General features: G+C 39.7%; 1 protein-coding gene across 3 annotated transcripts in view; it reads left to right on the top strand.

The window, feature by feature from the left end:
* The window catches only part of CERS6 (ceramide synthase 6), a 136,217-nt gene extending 122,502 nt beyond the window's left edge, over positions 1–13,715 (top strand). For 2 of the 3 annotated variants that reach the window (XM_076342685.1, XM_076342683.1), the window contains 3 exons: positions 7,922–8,078; positions 9,091–9,114; positions 12,065–13,715. In XM_076342685.1, coding sequence (XP_076198800.1) covers positions 7,922–8,078; positions 9,091–9,114; positions 12,065–12,226 — 343 coding nt within the window. In that variant the 3' untranslated portion in view covers positions 12,227–13,715. The remainder of the gene's footprint in view (positions 1–7,921; positions 8,079–9,090; positions 9,115–12,064) is intronic. The other variant, XM_076342684.1, reaches the window with a different exon arrangement.
* The last annotated feature ends 6,967 nt before the right edge of the window (positions 13,716–20,682 follow it).

The following is a 20,682-nucleotide window of genomic DNA, read 5'->3' as shown; positions in this document are numbered from 1 at the left end:
AGTGGAGCATATTTTGTAGTGCTACAGAGTCAATATAAAAGCAGAACAATGCTACTGGTTCACCATGAGCTGCTGATGTATGTGGGACATAAAAATCACAGCTGTACAAAAGCATGGGAGTATGATAGTTAACTTACCAGCTTGAAATAGTAAATGGCTTTTGAATACCATGATCAACAGCCGTGATGCAGCTAGAGTCTTATTAGTGCTCAGCTAGGAGGAGGTCATTGTGGCTAAACACTTTGGGAGAAACCTAGCACCCATGTAAGTGAGCACATTCTGTGGTTTCATCAATGTTGCATGATAGCAGAGTTTGACTCATAATAGCTATGAAAGTAGAGATCATTATTAAGAAAATTGGATTAAACTGAAAACTGTTTAAGGCTGATTTCCCAGACTTTGGCATGGAGGAAATTCTTATGATGCTTGTGGGGGCAAAGGTACAGTTGATTGGGTTTTGGGTGGGTTTTTTCCCTTCCTATCCACATCTTTTGGCATTTCTTCCACAACTGGACCATAATACTTGAGTCATTTGTTTGAGAGATGAGTCCTTGGCAGACACTGTGCCACCACACTTCCTTAAGCTGCATCATTTTTATGGATTTTAAAATTACTCCATTACTCTAGGGACATGTTCTCAGGACTAGACCAATGCATCCAAAGTGTGGTACTCCTACTATTGATGGTATTTAAGCCACCTGAAGGACATTGGGTACCTGGCAGAGAACTGGCCACAGCTGTTCTGTGATGTTTTGTGGGCTTTTGAACTAGTTCTGTTTAGTTCCTGCATTTACAGAAAGTTTGGATAATCTTTTTCTCCCAAAATGCCTGCCATGGCATATAGCTAAGCACAAGGCAGTGTGTCAGTGTGTGCTCCAAAAGCAAGAGGAAGACATATTCCTTGAGCAGAGGTACTGCACTTATTTTTAGTCAACGGAAAGAGGCATGGGGAAGGCTTTTTTGTTCTCTGATACCTTGTTTTCCAAAGATTGGAAACTGGCCTCCTATAGTTTACAACAAATGCCTTTCCTATTTGGAGAATAACATGAACTCTAGGCAAATGGATCTTGATATGTGTTCCTGTTGTTCATATAAAAGTTTTATGTGTGCCTGGAGATTTTCAGGTTTGGAAGTGTCGTTCTTAGCATAATGTAGTTTATCTGTGCCAGTGTTGTAATCACAGGCCTTTACACAAGCATTTTGCCAGAACACATTACTGATATAACATTTTGCTGAGTATGATTACATTCTGCTAGGAAATTTGAATTCTCTCCATATCCTAATGTCTATTGAAAGACTCTCTGGAGAGTTGAGTTTGGATTGTGAAGGTGTCTCTGACCTTGTGTTCTTGTTTTTTTTCTATCCACAAGAGTGTAAATACTATTATTCATAGCAGTTGCTGCAAAATCAGTTAATGGGTAGTAACTGTTGATGAGAAGGAATTGAGTGAAGAGAAAAGCACAGCTGAACCCAGGACAGTGACAGCTTGATCAGAATGGTCTCTTTTACAGTACATCAAACATGAATAATTTCCTGCCTGTTCCATCATTGTAGTGAAGTAATTGGAAATCCTATTGATCTACGCAGGGCTTAAAATAACACAGTCTCAGTGGCAGGGCTGTGATTTTTGCAAAGAGGTATTGTTCCTGATTAGTATTAGAACAGGAGCCACGCATCTCTACGGCAGCTGAGCTTATATTAGCACCATGTCAGGAAATCCTCTGATGTGGGGCTGGTATGAGTGAGCAGAACTCCATGTGATGCTGAGCTCACTGATAAAATTGAAGTGTGTGGATTTAATGTTGCTCTGAATACTGACTCAAGAGTTTATATCCCTTCTGTCGCTGCATTTTGCAGAGATCTTTCATCAACTTAGTGTCTAAAAGGAGAGGGTAGTGAGCATCACCAACCAAAAAATCTGAGGAATCCATCTGAGATGCTGTTGAAAGATCACCTCTCTCTCCCCCCCATCCTTCCTTCCCTGTTTCAATGATGCTGTGTGGGTGACTGGTTCATCGGACTCTTCTCAGTTCACAGTGGGTCTCTGCTGCTCCCCTCATATTTGCCTTGCACTGATTAGTAGCATAAATCCTACTCTGGGGGACTGAAAACCTAAGAGACAGCGGGATCTGAAAAGGGAAACCAGCTTGTTCTTCCACTCAGCAAGAACTACAAAGCATCTGTTCAGAGCAGAACAGTGATATAGATACAGTCCTAACAGCAGCTGGCCGAGCTGAAACTCAGAAGAGGAAGAAGCTGGCAGTACAGCCATTTGTGTACTGGATTTGCTATAATTAAATATTTAGCTGTGCTGCAGCTTGAGGGCTCCAGGATATGTAAGTGCTATAGACCAAAGTTTCTTGAATTTAATGAGTATTTGGCATGTCATTTCATACCCTTCTCAGGTAAAAAGTTGGGTAACTCATCTGAAGTCTCTCATGCAGAAACATCTGTGTGTCCGGTCACCTGTTGTGTAAAGTTAGCTTAGCATTGTCATTATAAGTAACTAGGACAGCCTGGAATATAAGGTCCTATTAGATTTCAATCAAGGTCTAAATCCCAGAGATAAATCTTGACTACTGATGAAATGTAGCTGATTTATCATGCTATGGCTGATCAACATGTGCACATAAGTGTGCTTTCACACTCCACTGGCTCTTCATTTATCTGTGAATCTCAGTGATTTTTTTTTTTTTTTTTTTACCCGTCAGTTTTATGGGATCTTTTAACCAAGTAGTCCATAGTGTTTTATAAGCAAGCTAATGAATTAATTCTCCCAGCACCTTTGTGTGGCAGACAAGATGTGCCAATACCTTCTGCCCATCTTTAACAAAAAGTAAACTATAGAAAGAAATTAGAAAATTTTTTGGATCACATAGTAAGTTAATAGAACAACTAAATCCAGAATTTAGGACTCATGACTCTTTGTTCTCTGGTCTAGAACACTTTTTGCCATGTATAATGGAGCATAAACTACTATGTTTTGAGGCAGGAGTAAGTGCAATTGTTAATTTTTTTAAAGGAAAAATTCAAAAAAGCAGAAACTTTGAAGCATTGCTCACAGTAGTATTGTTGGATTACTTGCACTAACTAGGATCTGAATTTCATTAATGCCCACCTAGATGTAATTATCTATTTGCTCTGAATGCAGTATTGAAGGATGCCCCAGTGCAGCTGGTTATGGTGCAATATAGAATACTGTTGTCTAATATACACTTGTTAAAGGAGATAAAGACATTTATTCTGAATTATTTAGACAAGCTGGTATCACATTTTGCTGTCCTTGGTTATACTTCTGGCTATTGCACTGTGGTAACAACATGCCTTTCACTCAGCATGTTGCACGCGCAGTATGTTGGTCACTGAACAGTGCTGCAGAAGTTAAGGCAACGTGCAGTGGCACTCATTTCAGCTGCACAGTTTCTACTCCCATTGGCTGTGATAATAGTGCCCATCACCCTGCTATGCTTCATTCTGTGGAGTTTATCATTAATTTCCTGCCTGTCTGGAAGAATGCCTACTCTTTCCACATGGCCTTCATTCTTACTTCCTTTCATTCCTCGCGGGATCCTTTCAGAAACAAACACAGCATGTTTTTGCCAATTCTCAGACAAATGTAAATAAGCATTTTACTCTTCCACCCATCCCTCTCTTTCTTTATCTCTCTTCCTTCATCTCCCTTTTCTTGTTCCATCCCTGGCGCAAGACAAGTGATCAACTTGCCAGGTATTAGTAACTGCTATCGAAGAGCCTGGACTTGTGCCCACTAAGTTGAGGGGAGGGAGTGTAATCTTACCTGAGTCAGTGTATGGGCCTGTTGCCAATAGCCTCCCAAGTACTGCTTAGCTGGCTAGATAAAGAGTTAGATGGTAGAGGAAAAACCTGTGTTATTGTTGATGTGATGCAGTTGATTGTTTAGTAGTTGTTAAAAATGTGTTAATTTTATTCTGAGTATTCAATTAGAGCAGTAGTACAGTAAGTACAGAATTACCTCTCCCAATGGCTCAGATATTGTGGCAGCGTTCCTGAAAGTCTACCACAGATTTCTGTAAGACTAGATTGGATCTTAAGTGGTTAATTTGTTTTCATTTGCCTTCATCAGCCACACTACATAACTCAAAATGCTAAACTAAGAGCTTCACATAGCCAGGTGCACAACCCCGCTTGGGATGTATTTAATGAGAGAGAAGAATACCTTCCATGGGATTCTGTTGTTTTGCCCAGCTATCAAAATCTTTCAGGGCCTCAGTTGCTACAGTCTAGAACCTATTTTCAAAAGCAGAAGCTAACATTTTGTTTCAAATTGAATAGACCTGAGAAATGTGGACCAAAGTTTTCAGAGAGGTCGAGCACTTGCAGCTTAAAGTAATTTCTCCCTGTGAGATCAAGTCCAGCTGTTTCAAGTCAGATAGCCAAGAATCAAAGTTGCCGCCATTCATTATGAAAAGCTGGGATTTAACCACTGGAGAGCTTTGAAAAATTCCAGCAAGCATGTTTGCAGATTTAAGTGCCTGACTGCCTTTTTGAGTATTTGAACCTAAGATTTATTTGCATATACATCCCATAGGCACTTTCTCCTTCATGTAATCCATTCTCATGCTGCTTTTTCCAGTCCCTGTTATTTGTGTAGCTGGTTAAAATGCTTCCGTTGAATCCTTTCAGCAGTGGAATTGGTGGAAACTTGTCTAACCTTTCTTCCCTCCCTCCCTCCCTCCCTCCCTTCCTCAGTCTGTACAAGTAGAATTTCTTTCTGTGTTCTGCCCCCTAACCTTATGATTTTTCTCCCCATTTCAGACTTTTGACATGAAATAATTGATTTATTCTGAGAGAGAAAGCTTTTCTCCGTTTTCTCTATAGTTTTCTGTATTTTTCATTCAGCTTCTGCTCAGCCCTACGTGCTTAGACATAGCCTTAGCTCCGTCTGCACACCTAGCCTGCACATCAAGGTCACTGACCTCTCTTAGCATTGCTGAGCAGTCAGTGAGATCCTTTATGCAGCTTTAATGGAGAGTTCCAGTCCTGTCCTTAGTTTGCCAGACATGAGCACGTTAGAAAGAGGTCTGCTTTTTCAATGAAGGCTTATTTCCCATATCTGATACACAATACATGAGTCATTTGCACAGTGAAACTGCTTTTGGAACCAGAAGCACTCTTTTTGGCCTTGGTATCTTCCTGATGTTTCGGACTTCTGCAAGAATGGACCGTCTGCATCTCTAAGCTGCTTTTTTGACTTGACTCCTACGGAAGTCCCCAGAGTTGAATTTGGTCCAGTGAATGAAAATATAAACAGAAACCTGTAGAAACTGCATTTACAATTCTGGAGCATATAAAATTTTAGACATAAAAAAAGACAGTGGGATGTAAACAATGGTAGCTTTACATACAGGAGTTGTTGATTTCAAGTTTGAATTTCATATAGTGGTTAGGACTAAAATAAGTACTGGTGAAGTAAACCAGTGCTGACTACAGCTGTGTTTTGATATGCATGAGAGTGTCCCCTTGAATTATAAAGTGGGGTATTGCTGTGCCATGTAGAGCTACCATTGGCAGAACAAATTACACAAAGCTGCAACTGAAGAGTTTTAGCTGACAGAAGCAATAATATGATGGGGTTTTTGCAAACTGGAAAAGTTTCCTTTTCTGATGTTCACTCCATAAACAGAAGACAGTGTAAAAACACAGCTGTATAGTAAGGTTATAAAACACCCATTTCTCAATAAATTATGAAGCAAACGTGCAGTTTAGTGTAAGAAGGCAAAAATAAAAAGGTAGAAAATTTATTATGAAATGCCCTACAGTATTAAGGCCAGTGTATTAGAAATCACGGGTTGCTTTTTGACCAATGCTGTTTATACACATAAATCATTACCACTAAATGTTATATTCTGGGTTTGCTGTCTGTATGTACTTCTTATTAATACTACTTGAGCTGATTTTTATGTTGTTGGAAAGGATTGTGGCAAATATGATTGCTTATTAAAAAGCTGAGCCCAGTATCTCTAACTTTTCAAATGAGAACTGTGCTGTTCTGGAGCCCTTACAGGACCTCACTTATGTCTCCTGCCTTCAGACAAAGCTGGCGCAGCCCAAGGGCTGTGCAGTCGTTTGCTTGATTAAATGTGCCACCTAGTGGCTAGCGGGTGATAGTTAATTTAAAAAAAGAAGAACAACATAAAGCCAATGGACTTTTTAATGCATTTTTACACCAGCAGGGAAAATAGATGGAGGTTGACAAATCTTTATATTGCCTTCTTTTTCTCCCCCTAATTAAAAGGCATTCAGAGATCACTATTTGTTTCAAAAAATGCCATTGTTTCTACTGTCCGTTGTCCACTCTCTGTTCTCGGGCTGTTTGCTGAGGTCCAGATTGAAATTGTCTGCTATGGTGGAGTATTTGGGCAGAATAATTAGTGCTGTATTCACAAAGCTTCAGAAGTTATATTGTAACATCACTGTTACTGCCTGCACCTGAAATGTTGATTCTCAAAAACTTGGTTCAAATGCCTAGAACTGCCCGAATTTCATAGAATCATAGAATGTTTTGGGTTGGAAGGGACCTTTAAAGGTCATCTAGCCCAACCCCCCCTGCAATGAGCAGGGACATCTTCAACTAGATCAGGTTGCTCAGAGCCCCGTCCAACCTGACCTTGAATGTTTCCAGGGATGGGGCATCCACCACCTCTCTGGGCAACCTCTTCCAGTGTTTCACCACCCTCAGCGTAAAAAATTTCTTCCTTACATCTAGTCTAAATCTACCGGGTTTTAGTGTATAAACCATTCCCCCTTGTCTAATCGCAACAGGCCCTACAAAAATGTCTGCCCCCATCTTTCTTATAAGCCCCCTTTAAATATTGAAAGGCTGCAATAAGGTCTCCCACCCCTTGCCGCCCCCAAGTATCCCCGCTAAACCTCGCTCTTGCTTGTACACAAGTGGTGTGCAAATTGGATTTTGTGCTAAAAGTGGCCACTAGAGCTACCCAGTACCTTAGTGGTTAGTGCAGGCACCCAGGATGTTCAAGATCCAGGGTTAAGCCCCTTGACTGGTTGATTATTTTGCCTTTGGATTCCTGTTGGTGCTGAGGTTTTCAATAAATAAGAGTTTATGTTGGGACACTTAGCCAAAGCCCCCCCCAGATTCTTACAAAACCCCATGAGGCTGAATCCTGCTGCGTGTGCCATTGTTTCACATGCCACTGAAGTCTCACTTTAATTGAATGGTCTCAGACTGTTTTCAGTGCCACACAGCACATCACTCGCCTTGCTGATACCAAGAGGGCAAAGATATCCATAGCTGTCTACACTGAAACAAACCCATCGGCTTTGAGATTGGGTTTGGGAGAGAGGGCTTCACATGGGAGTACCTAGGTAACGTTGCCTGGCTTTTGGTACAGGTTTGTCTCGTGTAACATGGGAGAGGTTGCAGCTCACTGTCACAGCCTGGGAACATGGTTTGAAGAACATGGTACTGCATGTGGGTTGCACTGTAGTATAACAGTCCTCATACATGCTCTTACCCTGTGCTAATACGGGGGCACCAAACCCCTACTGGAGGCAGTTGAGATGGAAAAGCTTTATTTAAAAAAATGGAATAAAGTAATCTTTGTTATTAATCAGGGAAGGAGTTATTTGAGACAACCCACACCTGCCAGCTTTATAAAAGAAGAGAAGAAATGCACACTGAGGATCTTTGTTTTCTATATGTGATGTTTGCAAAATGAAGTTAAACACTGAAGGCAACATTTTGATGTTGTTTTCTCTCTGGAGACACCTGTGTGATTCAGTCCAAGTCACTATTACTCTGAGAACTAACTATCCATGTGGATCCCATCTAATCAAGTACTTGTCACCTTGATTTAAAAAAGGCTTCTTGTAGATTGTTGGCTTAAGGAAAGTATTATTTTTCTGTCCCTTTCTCTTCTAGGATATTAAACACAACATTGTTTGAACTGTATGAAGCTCTGGGCAATTTTCCTGCCTTGTGGGTCTTCAACGTGCTGCTTGTGATTCTTCAAATTCTGCACTGTTTTTGGTCTTACCTAATCATAAAGGCAGCCTACAAAGCTATTTCAAAGGGCAAGGTAAGACAGCACAGTTCTGTTTCATGTTTAGGGTTTTAACTTTTTCAATATCAGTACAGGGTCACTGACTTTTTGGTTACTTTTTCTTTCTAATCCGTAACACTTTACTAAGACGCATGTTTTATGTAAACTCTTCTTTCCTTTCATGGAAACTTTTTTCCACTCCTTCTAACAAATGTCAGATAAGTTAACATTCTCTTTATAGTGATTGTATTTATATGTGCTTCCACACTTCTTTTTTATAATCTGGTACACTGAACCAAACTACATTAGGGAAACTGGATTGAAAAAAACAAAGCAAACGGCTTTCTTGGGGCTGCCAGTTCTGTTTTTCTTCTTTATAGTAGTTGTTAGCAAAGTGTTCATTTCCCAGCTGGTAGTGATAGTAGTAATAACACAAATGGAAATTCTGCTGCCTTTGCTAGTGGCAAAGTTACAAATCACAGCCTCTTTTGGGTTTTTATATTAATGAGGTTCTGCAAAGAGCTATGTACTTTCTTTCTAGGATTCCCACAGCAAGACCATTAGGGATAAAATTTAGTGTCTTGCTGCCGTTGATATATTTGATGGGAAGATATGGTTCACAGAAATGCTAGCCCCATTACACTTGCTGCGCAGATACGGCATTCACATTTAGATGATAGAACTAACGCTTACAGATCATGTAAAGTACAGGGCATTTTGCCCTTAAAGAGTAGAGCGCATGAGTAGATGTTTTAGACATGTGACCGCCCCCAAAGTGAACGGGATTGTTCTGCAGAAAACTGCTTTCTATGAATGTACTGGAGAGCTCAACCTTGCACTGGACGGAGCCCAGAATCTGCCACTTGCTCTGTATGAAAGACAGTGCATTCGTGAACTGTATTTTGCCTGGAAGCCACACTTCAGTCTCCTCTGCTTTTAGCGATTAATAGCCTCGGCTGTCCTGTCTGAATTACGAGTGACTTCAAAGAGTGCTTCGTACTCTTTCTTACTCTGCTTGTTTATCCTTTCCCTTGTGCTGTGCTGGAAGGCTGGGAAGTGGAACCCCTTGCATGTAAGTTTCTTTAAATTTACTATGCAAAAGATTTATTCTGTGCAATACTGGTGTTTGTGGGGTTTTTCTTAGTTTGTAGTTTCTGCTTGGTATTTTTATCCATTGTTTGTGTTTATATATTTAAATGAAGGCTATCTTTAAAGGCCATTTTTACTTCTTGCCTATGCATTGCCTAATACCATTCAAACCCGCTTCTACCTGTAGTATCTGGATGCTGTTAAGTTACAACCTTTTTTACACATATATATCAGCAGGATAAGCAGCTGCTCTGTCCACCATTCAGGAAGCATACTTGAGATGTAAGTCCTCTGCCTTGTAGTTCAAACAATTGCATAGAAGATTTAGATTGTACTAGAGCAGAGTTAGACACTCGCAGTAAGACAGTGACCAGGTTAAAGATGCATATGTACAACATATACGCGGAGGATTCTTCTTCCTTCAGATCTTACTTCCTCACTTGCAACCCCGTTCTTTCCATTTCTGCAGTAAAATAAGCAGTGTTTTCACAACACATTACAAATATCTTACAGTAGATCTTCATCCTTAATTATTGTTTTGTTTTTGTATTACAAGTATCTACCTTTGGAACAGCTCAGCTGATAAAGCAATTTATTATCATTAAATTTGTAACTAATCCTGATCATGTCTTTCTTACTTGCTGTTATGCTTAGGAGTTTTATAAACCTAGATATATATTTTCTAGACTCCTTCTGTAGAAATTGCTCCAGTGCATTCTTTTGGGGATAAACAAAGAGAACTAAGTACTGCAAGGTGCGTTGCATTCATATCAGGTTTTAAGTGCAAAGACCCTGGTATGTTGCTGCATTTTAAAAATAAAGAGAGCAGATCACATGTTTAATAGAAGTGGCTGCAGCATAGAATCTTCTTTTGATTGTTTGGCTTCGGTGCAGGACTCTAGCAGAATAATTGGCAGTGAATCTAATATATTAAGAGAATTTAAGATGCTGCAGAATTTTTCGATCATCTGGTCTGCCCTCACGTCAATCACAGGCACTCAGTAACCTATGCTGGGCCATTCTCTTCTGTCTGATAAAAGGATAATTCTAAGTGTATTTCTGTATCCCCAACAGCTTTAATATAGTCCTTTATATAAAAGACTGAAGTAATCTGTTAATTGAAGCTGTGTAAGTATGGAATCAAATTTCTGACCTCAGCTGAAGTCCAGTTTCACAGGTGTCAGAATTGCGGGCTTGCTAGACATTGACATTAAAAACTTCACTTATTAGGAGGTACATGGGAACTGTGTGTTTCTTTTTTCTCTGTTCCCAAGCTGAATAGCGTCACTCAGGTACTATGGTACTGCAAGGATGGTAGCAACATTGGGAGCCCCAAAGGCAAATGGCTGCTTCTGAGGCGAGAGCTGGAGAGCAGAATTGTCATGAGGGCTTTCTGGAGTAGAGGAGGATTACTGTAAGCAAAAAAATTACATGCAGTGGCCCTGTTCTTTAATTGTTTTGATTTTTTTGTGAAAAAGACTCACCATGTGTTTTGCCCCCTTTATGTCCATTTGCTATAGTAAAGTCAATTGTAATTGCCCGATGTGGCAACCGGCACAGCATGGATAGATTCTGAATGAATTAGGAAGCTCAGTGTCGTACCCCTATACAAACAGGGGTAGAAGCAGGCATGGAAAGCTGCATCTTTAAAGCTGCATGCAGCTTAGACTTCAGACCTCTTTCCCTTGATGCTTTTTTTTTTTTTTTTTTTTTACTTCATCTGATGCACTCTTACCAGTTTTGCAGATTTTCAAGATGAGACTGGGTAGAGCACTGCGTGACCTTATCTGACTCCACAGCTGACCCTACTTTGAGCAGGAGGTTGGGCATAGACTTCCTGAGGTCCCTTCTGACCTGAGTTATCCTATGATCCTACACATTGGCAGTGCCATTGTTGCCTCCCTGGGAAAAACATCCCATTAAAAACAGGGCAGGCAGAGCCTTTCCTTTGCAGGATTTTCTTTTCTGTTGCCCTTGTTTGCTCTTCTTAACCAGCCTGTTGTTGGCTGTTGTTTTTACTTGTTTTGGGTGCACCTGACGGAATGGGGTGAAGCAAAGTCACCTCAGGGATTCTGAAGGGACGCAGCTCTCAAACTTAGTGATCTTCCTCTATGACCTTCAAAGAGCTCTACAAAGGAGGAGAGCAGGCTCCTTAACCTAAGGAACAGCATTCACCCAGTAAACGGGTATAAACAGGCAGGAAGGAAGTCAGCTGGAAATTAGCAGGAAATCCCTAGCAATTAAGGTCAGTCTGTTTCTGAAACAGCTTTCCAGTGACATGACTGGGCAGACGGTTGGACTGCTCAAGTACGTTTGTGGTTCCTGTGACAGGGACTGAAGTGGACTATGTCCACGGTTTCCAAGCCCCATTCTCACCACTTGCCTGAAGTCAGAGACTTGAGTTACCTAGTGCAGTGAGTTATGTTTCGGCCAGTACTCCTGTCTCCTACTGCTAGCCCGTAGCACTGTTCCCTGGAGCTGTGTGGCCTCTAGAGAATAAGTTAGGAGGTGAGGGGGAGGAACTTGGGTTGAATATTTTGTATTATCAGGTCAAAGAGAAGCACCCCAAGGAAATAAAGTTGTAGTAGGAGGGCAGAGGGATGGGTGCTCAGTTGAATTTGGGCACTTGGATCGTTGGTTCCTTTAGTGTTTGCACAACCCTTTGCTTTGAGCACTGTGCCCTCACTTTGACACACTACCTTCAATGCACCAGTGCAAAGTTCTCACCCTGCCTTTGCATGTGGCACGTGTCTACAGGCATCCGTGTTTGAAATGAGTCCAGGCAGACAAAGGCAGAGAAGTGTGCCAGAGCTGAGATAGCCTTCAAAGCTCAAATTGAAAAATGTTTGAATTCTCTGATTCTGGCTTGAACCAAAAAGCTCAGTTGTTTCCCTACAATCACCTACTGCTTGCTTTTTTTTCAAATTCTACAGGTAGCAAAGGATGACCGAAGTGACATTGAGTCAAGCTCAGATGAAGAAGAAACAGTACCTCGTTCAAAGACCCTGCACAGCACTATCACCACTAATGGGACCGGTGGTTCCAATGGGACAAACGGGTATCTTACTGGTGGCACTTGCTCAGAGGAGCATTAATCCTTGAGTTCAATCATGAGACACGAACAGAATGAACTGTTTGCTACTGGAAGTAAATTATAAGTTGTGAATGCGGTTTCTTCATATATCTCAGCATCAGAAAAAATTAGGAGTATCAAAGCATTCTGATAGCGCACTGCCATATTTCTTGTTTGTGAATGAAGACAACACACCATTCTGTATACGTAGGCATGCTGTATGTGTATGTAACTGACACGATGGGAGCAGTATTTTCACTTGTACTGTCTTTGAAATATTATTTATTTTGTATTCTTCTGGGAACTTCTGGACAAAAGGGAATATCCATTCTAAAACTTTATCTCTTGGGATTCTCAGTGGTGGAGAGCATCATGCTCAGATCTCTTCTGTCCATCCCTGTTGCTTTTGCTGAGTCTGCTACAAGTAATAGTTGCTTGATTTGTTACTTACAGTAAGATAGAACATAGCTTTATAGATTCTAGATCTGCTTCAGGTATTTTTGCTATCTTTGTGTTTTAAAGCGCTGGTTTTGAAATTGCCTATCAAATCACAGTGGCCGTTCCTCCAACATAAAGTTTTAAAACACTGGATTGATATTTTAAATAGTAGGTAATGTGGTCAATTAGCAATTCAGGGAAAAAAAACTGTGGTGATTGTGGGATATTATTTTAGCATAATTTAAAATTAAATTTGGTGGTTAATTGCATTAGAATTAGACTTGATTAGTTGTGCAAATACCCAAAAGCATTGATGTCAACAGTTAGGATAAACTCATTCTCACCTTTTTTTTTGCCTTGCAATTTTTGACCTCTACACATTCTAGCTTTTTGCAGATTCCATGTTGAAAGGTGTTTGTTCAAGTGCACAGTTGTGAATCCAGACCTCATTCCTGAAACTGTTCTTGCACGTTCAGATGGATGAGAGCAGGGGTGTAATGGAAAAAACATCAGATGAAAAGTTCATTGCTTCCTCAGACACAGTTCAGTCTAGGTATCATTCATATAATTATTGCCACTTTCTTAGTAGGCTGAAGAGAGAGAAGGCAGAATGTCATACGTTATTAGAAGTAGTTTATTTTAAATGCATGAAAACTTGAGCAAAATTCACTTAACATAATTCACAGCAAACTTTGAATGCTCAGCAGTATTTCCTCACCTCTAGAAATAAAATTAAGGGTGTTTATAAAATAATTTTGCTCTCCTTTTTCATCCAAGATTTACAAACTGTGTCCCAAAGAAGATGAAGTAACACCCAAAATAAACACCTTTTTTAACATTATATACACGCTTCTTCCAGTCTCTGGATCTCTAGATCAGTGTTTGATGTAGGATGCTAAGGTTCATACAACTCTTGCTGGACACTTTTCTGTGGTATGTGACAGCAGTGCCAAAAGTAGGCGAGGTTCTTGAGTAACAGACTCTATGCAACCTACTGTTCAACAGTATTGTGTATGTGCACACAGAACCAATGTGCTTATAGACCAAAGACTTATATATATTAAAAAAAAGAAGAAAGAAAGAAAAAAAAATGAAGGAACAAACCGGGAAAAAAATGTGTTACTTCTATATACAAAGGGATTGGGGTGCCATGTTCAGCTGGAACTCTAAGCCAGGAAATATTTCTGATTCCTTCCACCTATGCAAATAGCAAAATATAGATGGTTTCTGATGCGATAAAACATGTTTAAAGGCTCTATTTTATACAGACTCCATTGAAGAAAGTTGTGTTGCCACTTCTTTCTTTTGAAAAACTGAGATTTGTCCTATTCTACTGGTCAGTCTTGAAAACTTCTGAAACCTTTATTATCCATAGGGATCCTTGTGTGTTAGAAAAAATATGCTAAAAGTAAGGGCAGAATGGCATGAATGAAAATAGTACCTCCACTTAGTAGACCATAAAGGTAAGAAAACTGAAAAATTGTAAATCATAGAAGAGCTGTCAGTTTTACTACCCACAGAGCATCTTTTGAAAAAGCCAGGTAACATTGTAATTCAGCAGCTGCCTAGCTTCTATGTCCATGAATATATCTGAGGGAGCAAGGGAGTCTTATTTAAATCTGTTCTCCCCCAAAAGCTTCTCTGCCTCTAATTTTTCTCGTCTGTCTCCTGTGCCTCTGATTTCATACAGTTATCTGCAGGGCAGGTTATACATGTGAAAATACACTGATTGCAATAGAAAGTATCCCATCCACAGTATTTGAAGTGGCAGTTGTTTAATAATTACTGTCAAAATGATACCAAGATTTTAAAACAAAACCGTCCTGGGATATATTGAATGAACATTATAATTTCTGAAATCTGACCCACTAAGATGGTCATTGAGAATAACAGTTTAATCACACCTCTTTCATGGTGTTGATTACTACCTCCACTGGACCATTTCCCTTCTGCAAAGATGGTTACAGAAATGGCATTCTGGCAAAATACTTTGTCTTACATGAGGACAGAATGTTGCTCTGAACTATCAACGTACACAACATACACAACATACAATAGTACTGCAATGTTGTTGATACCAGGACAGAGAACAGTTCCCAAAAACAATCCCTGTGCAAGAGGCAGGAGATCTTTGGTCACTATTGGTCCTCCCCAGCTGTGCTGTATAATGTTGATTCAGATGTACAGTCAAGGCTACAACCCTGGAGATGATTCACCATCACTGGCTACGTATGCTTTTAGTGTACCCTCACTGTTAAATAATGCAACTTGGATTGAAACTCTTCCTTTGAGGTTTAAATTCAGTTGCATCTATGATGCACTAAAGCATGTACACAGTTACTATGGTTCAGCTGACACCCAGTGACTTACTTATCTCATATAAACCTGGCTTTTTGGAGTCCGTTCTTAGTAGCCTAGAATAAACTTAATACAGATATGTCTGGAAAATAGGTGAGATGAGAGATTCAAATGACACATTTGCGGAAATGGGATAAGAATAAGGAAGCATTGAGAACTTCACTAAACTTTGCTGAACAATCACTAGACTTACAAACTACAATTTTTTAATGGAAATTAAAAATTCACACAATTTTTTCTGTCTTTAGTGGAAAGGACCAAGTGTTTTAGTGATCATACTTGGCAGTGTGTTTTCATTCATTGCTTTAACCAATGGATGTCAAAACTTTGGCTTCATCTTCCACTCTGCAGAGAGAACGTCATGCAGCTATTTGCTTTTTCATTTGAATTTGTTTGCTTCTCTGCTGAAGAGCTTTGTAAGGTGCTTTTGGAGGCCATCAAATATTTAGAGGATAATCACACACATTCCAGAAAATGGATTGAAGTGATTCGCATGGCTCATGGTAAATGCGAGATCTTAAAGGGTTCTATATATTCGTACCTTTTGTAGAATTGTCATTTAAGTAGTTTTAGAAATGAGGGTTTGTACTCTATAACCTATTTGTCTTCAACTTCTATGCTCCCTTTTTATAGTACAGTACACAACACAGTGGTTGAGATGTTGAAGTAGAAAAATGAGGAAATGATACGTAGAGTTTATTAGTAAAGAGTAAGAATTTGTCTTCTTTCCCTAGCCAGCCCAGAATATAGTCAAGTAAGATTCAGGTCTCCTTTTGTTTACTGTTTTCCATATTGACATATTTTGTACCAAAAGAAAAATATATGGCGGGGGTTTTTTCATAAAAACCTAAAAACAAACATTGCAGAAAATGGTAGAAATATCTGATCAAACAACAAGGGTGGACGTTGGAATCTTTTGGATCTTGATCGATGTTAAATAGCGCTAGTTCTAAAATACCAAAGTGTCCCATGCTGTTTCCTTGTTGCCATTTTGTAGTTTTTTCTATGTGTTATTTATTTAATGATTCCACAGAATTGCAACAGGTGTCACAGCTTCAGATGCTCCTGTTTCAGCCTGTGACCATTCTGTGGGATTGCCAATGCCAAATCCTTTTTCTGAGACCCAAGTACATGCACTAAAGCTTTGCTTACAGTGAAGTGATTCTTGTCTGAAATCTGTATCTGTTTTGAGTGAAAATCACTTAATGGTTCTGAATGGGACATGACGGCAAAAGCCGTTACCCTGCAGCAAATGTCAGTGATGATCAACACGGGTTGATTTAGACACCACGTGTTTTACAGAGTATTCTAGTAGGAAGCCTAATGCCTGTTTCATTCATCTTCTCATTACTGCAGCCTTCCGTATTCTCAGAGAAATACTGGCTACCATTGGTTTTCTACAGTTGATGCTTTGGTATTTTTTTAATCTCTTTGCTACAACTCATTTTTGTATGTCTCCTATTGTCTACTTCTTGTGACGTTTGTGCGCGAGGAGCTATCAAATACTTTTTACCCTTCCTGTAATGTAGACCCTATTAGGCCTAACTTCAGCGTTCTGCAAACTACAGTTGCCTTTAAACCATAAAGCAAAACTAGTTTGTATTACTTGTTTTGACTGGTTTTGATTTGGAACAGGGACCTAATGGGAACTTCAGTAAGACAACCTTATTCTTTTTTTCTTTTCTTTTTAAAAAGCACTAGTGGAAGTTTAGAGAAGTGGCATACATGTATAGCCTTTAGATTGTAAAGATTTCTGATTGTAGTTGCAATGAAAACACAGTGTTTGAGTGTGTCTGTACAGAATTCAGTCTTTGAAATTGCTTTCAATTAAAAAACTGGAGGAAATACTATGAAATCATGTTTTAGAGCCGTGTCAATGATCACACGTCAGACAAAAGACCAAAAATTGTCTTACATGACCTAAAATTATCTGTGCAACAGAACACATTTTCTGGCTTCTATTGAGCTTCAGCTTCTCGCAGTCCCAGGGTTTAACTTTTATACACGAGCTCTCATACCGTACTGTGCATGTTGACTACCTGTTGCAAGTCAGGGTGAGGTAGATGACACTATTTCACCTGTGTTTTCATGACAATCCTGTGCTTGAGCAACTCTTTCAGAAATGCAGTTATGTGTAGGAACTCCACTGTCCCAGACACAGTGATGTGCTAGCTAGAAGTCCTTTCACGTATAGCTGTTGTGTAGAACTTTGGGAGTTACTTTGTGTTTAACTCAGTTGGTTTTGGGTTTTTTTAATATGGAAAATAATTATTCCTCATAAAATCTCTGGAACCAATCAGTATTGTTGGCTATTTTAATTTGGAGACTCTTTCATAATAAACATAAGTATTAGGAATGTAGTGTCAGTTTTCTTCTCTTTTCTATGAAATGCAAACAATGTTTTCCTTTGTTTTAGCTCAAAGATTGTTATCAACACAGCAGACTCCAGCTTTTTAGAGCAAATCCAAGTATGTCTTTGCTGAGTTCATCACTGTGGTATTTTATGTTATTTCTTGTATGAAACTGTTTGTAACAGTAAGTGTTAGAAGGACAAGTTCTCCCTATACAAATTAAAATATTTTTATTTAAAAAAAAAGACATTTTGCTAGGAATTCAAAAGTAAAATTTTTTATGTTAATCATTTCTGAATGTCCAGCTGGACCCACTTTGGAAAAGCTGTCTTTTTTCAGTCTAGGTGGTCAGAGTTTCTTAAAAGTATATGTTCATTCAGATGTTTCGGGCTGAGCTGTCAGTCAGCAAAGCACCACCTACTAACCACTTGCGGAGGTGAGAGAAGAGGGTCACTTGTACAGTGGTTCTCCTGAGAAAAAGCTGCAGCTTTTCATTTTGCCAAGGAAGCTGCATCTTTCAGACCTCTACCATTAGAGTAGACAAAATCTGCTTGCTTATTTATGATAGGATTCTATGTTTTTTTCACTACTGTTAAAAGGAAGAGGGGTAAAGGGGGTTGCTTTTTTTTTTTTTTTTTTTTTTTTTTAAACAAGGAGCTATCTATATGTAGCAATGCACTGAGCTGGAATTGCTTTCATACATTCACCAAAGTAAAGCCTACAAAATACCATTGTCAGGCAGGCTCGTGCAGCATTAAAAGATGGTGAGGAAGTACTTATAAACGGGATGCATGAGAACACTCTTACAATTTCAGCAGAAAATTGAGGCAACAGTTCTCATAACACAAATACTGGTTATAGGAATCTCCACATCACTTCAACATCCCTTCAACATCAGTTAAAGTTTTGCCTCTGGAAGAGAAGTAAACCTGGGGATTTGCATTGTGTTTAAAGAACTAATTACTGTAGTTGTTAATATGTCTCCATGATAGTATATAGAGAGAATCTTGTAGTGCGTTTAATATGGCATTTAAATTCTTGTTTATTGAAGAGATTTATGATGAGATTTAATTATGTGGGCATTTGTCCAGTTGTGTGTCTAATGTCTTTTGCTTCCTATTCCACGTATACCCCTCAACTTACATAGCACAAGGAACAGCCACTGTGTACAGAAAATGGCTCAGGATAATGTGAAAAAGAGCAAGATTTTTTTTGACGTACTGTCTTTAAGTCTGTAAACGTCCCTTTGTACAAGAAACAAAGCGGTTCTCAGAAGACAACAACAGGAGGTCTGTGCTGCTTTAGAAGAGCTGGAAGCTGGCGACACTGTCTCCTGTGGTACAGAAGGTGAGTGGAAGGAATCCAAATGTGTAACTGTGCTGGATGGGCAAATTGCCCCATGACTCAGTAGCTCATCATGCTGTGATGGACAAGAGGCTGGGAGCTTGTGTGGAGGGATTCCTGCTCCATGCTGTTAGTCCCGGCTCTGCTAGTGTGGGTGGAGGGTTGTTGTTTCCCTAATTTATGCTGGGTTTTTGGTCCTCTTTGTGCCCTGTTCTGCAGGATGCTAGTTCTGCCCCTTGACAGATTTTACACTGCCTACCCTTGTCAGCGGGTTACCTTCTTAATTACCTTCTGGATTTCACAGAGCAGGATGACAATTTGTGCTCAGGTATAGAGGAGTCCAGGATGGTTGTCATATGGTCATCATAGGCTGTTTTCCACAGAGTTCCCATGCTGCGGAATTTTAAAATGTGAACACACTCAAAAAGCATGAGAGATACCAAGTGAACATTGGTATGTGTAATAGGTATGAAGCTCGAATGCACGCTGGGCAAACTTGCGTATCCAGACTTCTCACTGGTGACTGCCCTCCCCCCGGACTGTAAAATCCAGAGAGCGCAGCTCTGTGAAAAGTTAATTCCTATAATCCCAAACCTATTTGTGCAAAGCAAATGAATAAAACAATAACTATGTATTAACTAGGCAGAATAATGGTGTACCAAAGGCACGTGCCGTGCCAGGCCTAACTCCGCAGAGCTCTGCCAGTAGAAGACAACAGTGCCCACTGGAGGCCTCTCCACCATGCGGTGGAGCGGGGAGCAAGGGGTAAGGCTCACACACCTTCCATCTTGTACCTTAGGAGGTGGCTTTATCGCTATAGGATAAAACATGCTTGAGGAAAGTGTTTTATACCTATCTTTTTCAGCCCTGAGTCTGCCAAGCCATTGATGATTCTTGTAGAGGGATTGCTTAAATGCAGAGTCGTGTGCAACAATGAGGTGTTTGTAAGGTTCTGACTTTCAAATGTAATTGTTTAGATCTGACACAGAACTGTTAGCTTTTAGTCACTGGAAAATGCAATATAAAATGAAGTATTACAAGATAGTTCAGTATTGTAGTTTTTATCTGGAAGAGCAGTATGACCAACTTGTAATGTTAGTGCTATAGTTCACTAATTAGATGAAAAGATAAGGTACTTTCTAAAGCTATTTGCTGGCAACATATATTTACATTCCCAAATTAATACCCTTCTCCTAAACATCTGAAAAATACCATTGTAGCTCTGATATTTTTTAAACACTTCCAAGTGTAAGGTCCTCTCCCTAGAAAATACTATGCAGCTTATTTTTATTCACTCTAAAATGGGACTGAGTAAGGCTCCCCCCGTACAACTGCATGACAGTAGCATTTCTTGCCATATTTAGGCAACTTTTTGCAATCTTTTTACATGAAAAAAGAATCCTGAAATTCAGAGGTGGGATGTGATCCTTCCTTAATTAAAATTGCATCAGCTCCCTCCTGTATCAACCTAACTAGCAACTTCCTGTCCTGTTTCTGGGCTCATTTAAAGATAACCTCCCCTTTTAACTCCCAGTAACAGTAATTTTAATTACTGTTGCTCTCCTAAGGTATCTTTGAAAGAGCTGCCTTCTACCAGAAAGGCTTGCTATTTTACAGTTATATTTGTATAGTCTCTCATCTAATTTTAATTTAAACTTAATTCAGCAGAAGCATTTAGATGTTACTGTATCTAATTTTTATATGTGGTTTCTCACTGAACAATCTCCAGGTGAGATCAGTGCCCATATCTGTTATTACATGGGACCACCCAATCCATATGCCAGCTTCAGAAAAGGATTTGCATGTTAGCAGTCTAGATTACTTAAAATGTAGGCCCAACATCTGGTACTTCAGCAACGTTGAGGAAGTGATGACCCGAGTTGTGGTACCCCCTGGACCGGGTGGATGTAAAGAGCAGCTGGGACTGCTGTGAACTTCACATGAAGTTCTTTAAATAGCTGCTCCCCTTTCATAGCAATTTCCTACT

The sequence above is a fragment of the Aptenodytes patagonicus genome, chromosome 6 (genome assembly GCF_965638725.1).
Source record: "Aptenodytes patagonicus chromosome 6, bAptPat1.pri.cur, whole genome shotgun sequence".
NCBI lineage: Eukaryota > Metazoa > Chordata > Aves > Sphenisciformes > Spheniscidae > Aptenodytes > Aptenodytes patagonicus.
The sequence above is the reverse complement of the archived record's forward strand: the minus strand, read 5'-3'. Positions and strand labels throughout refer to the sequence as shown.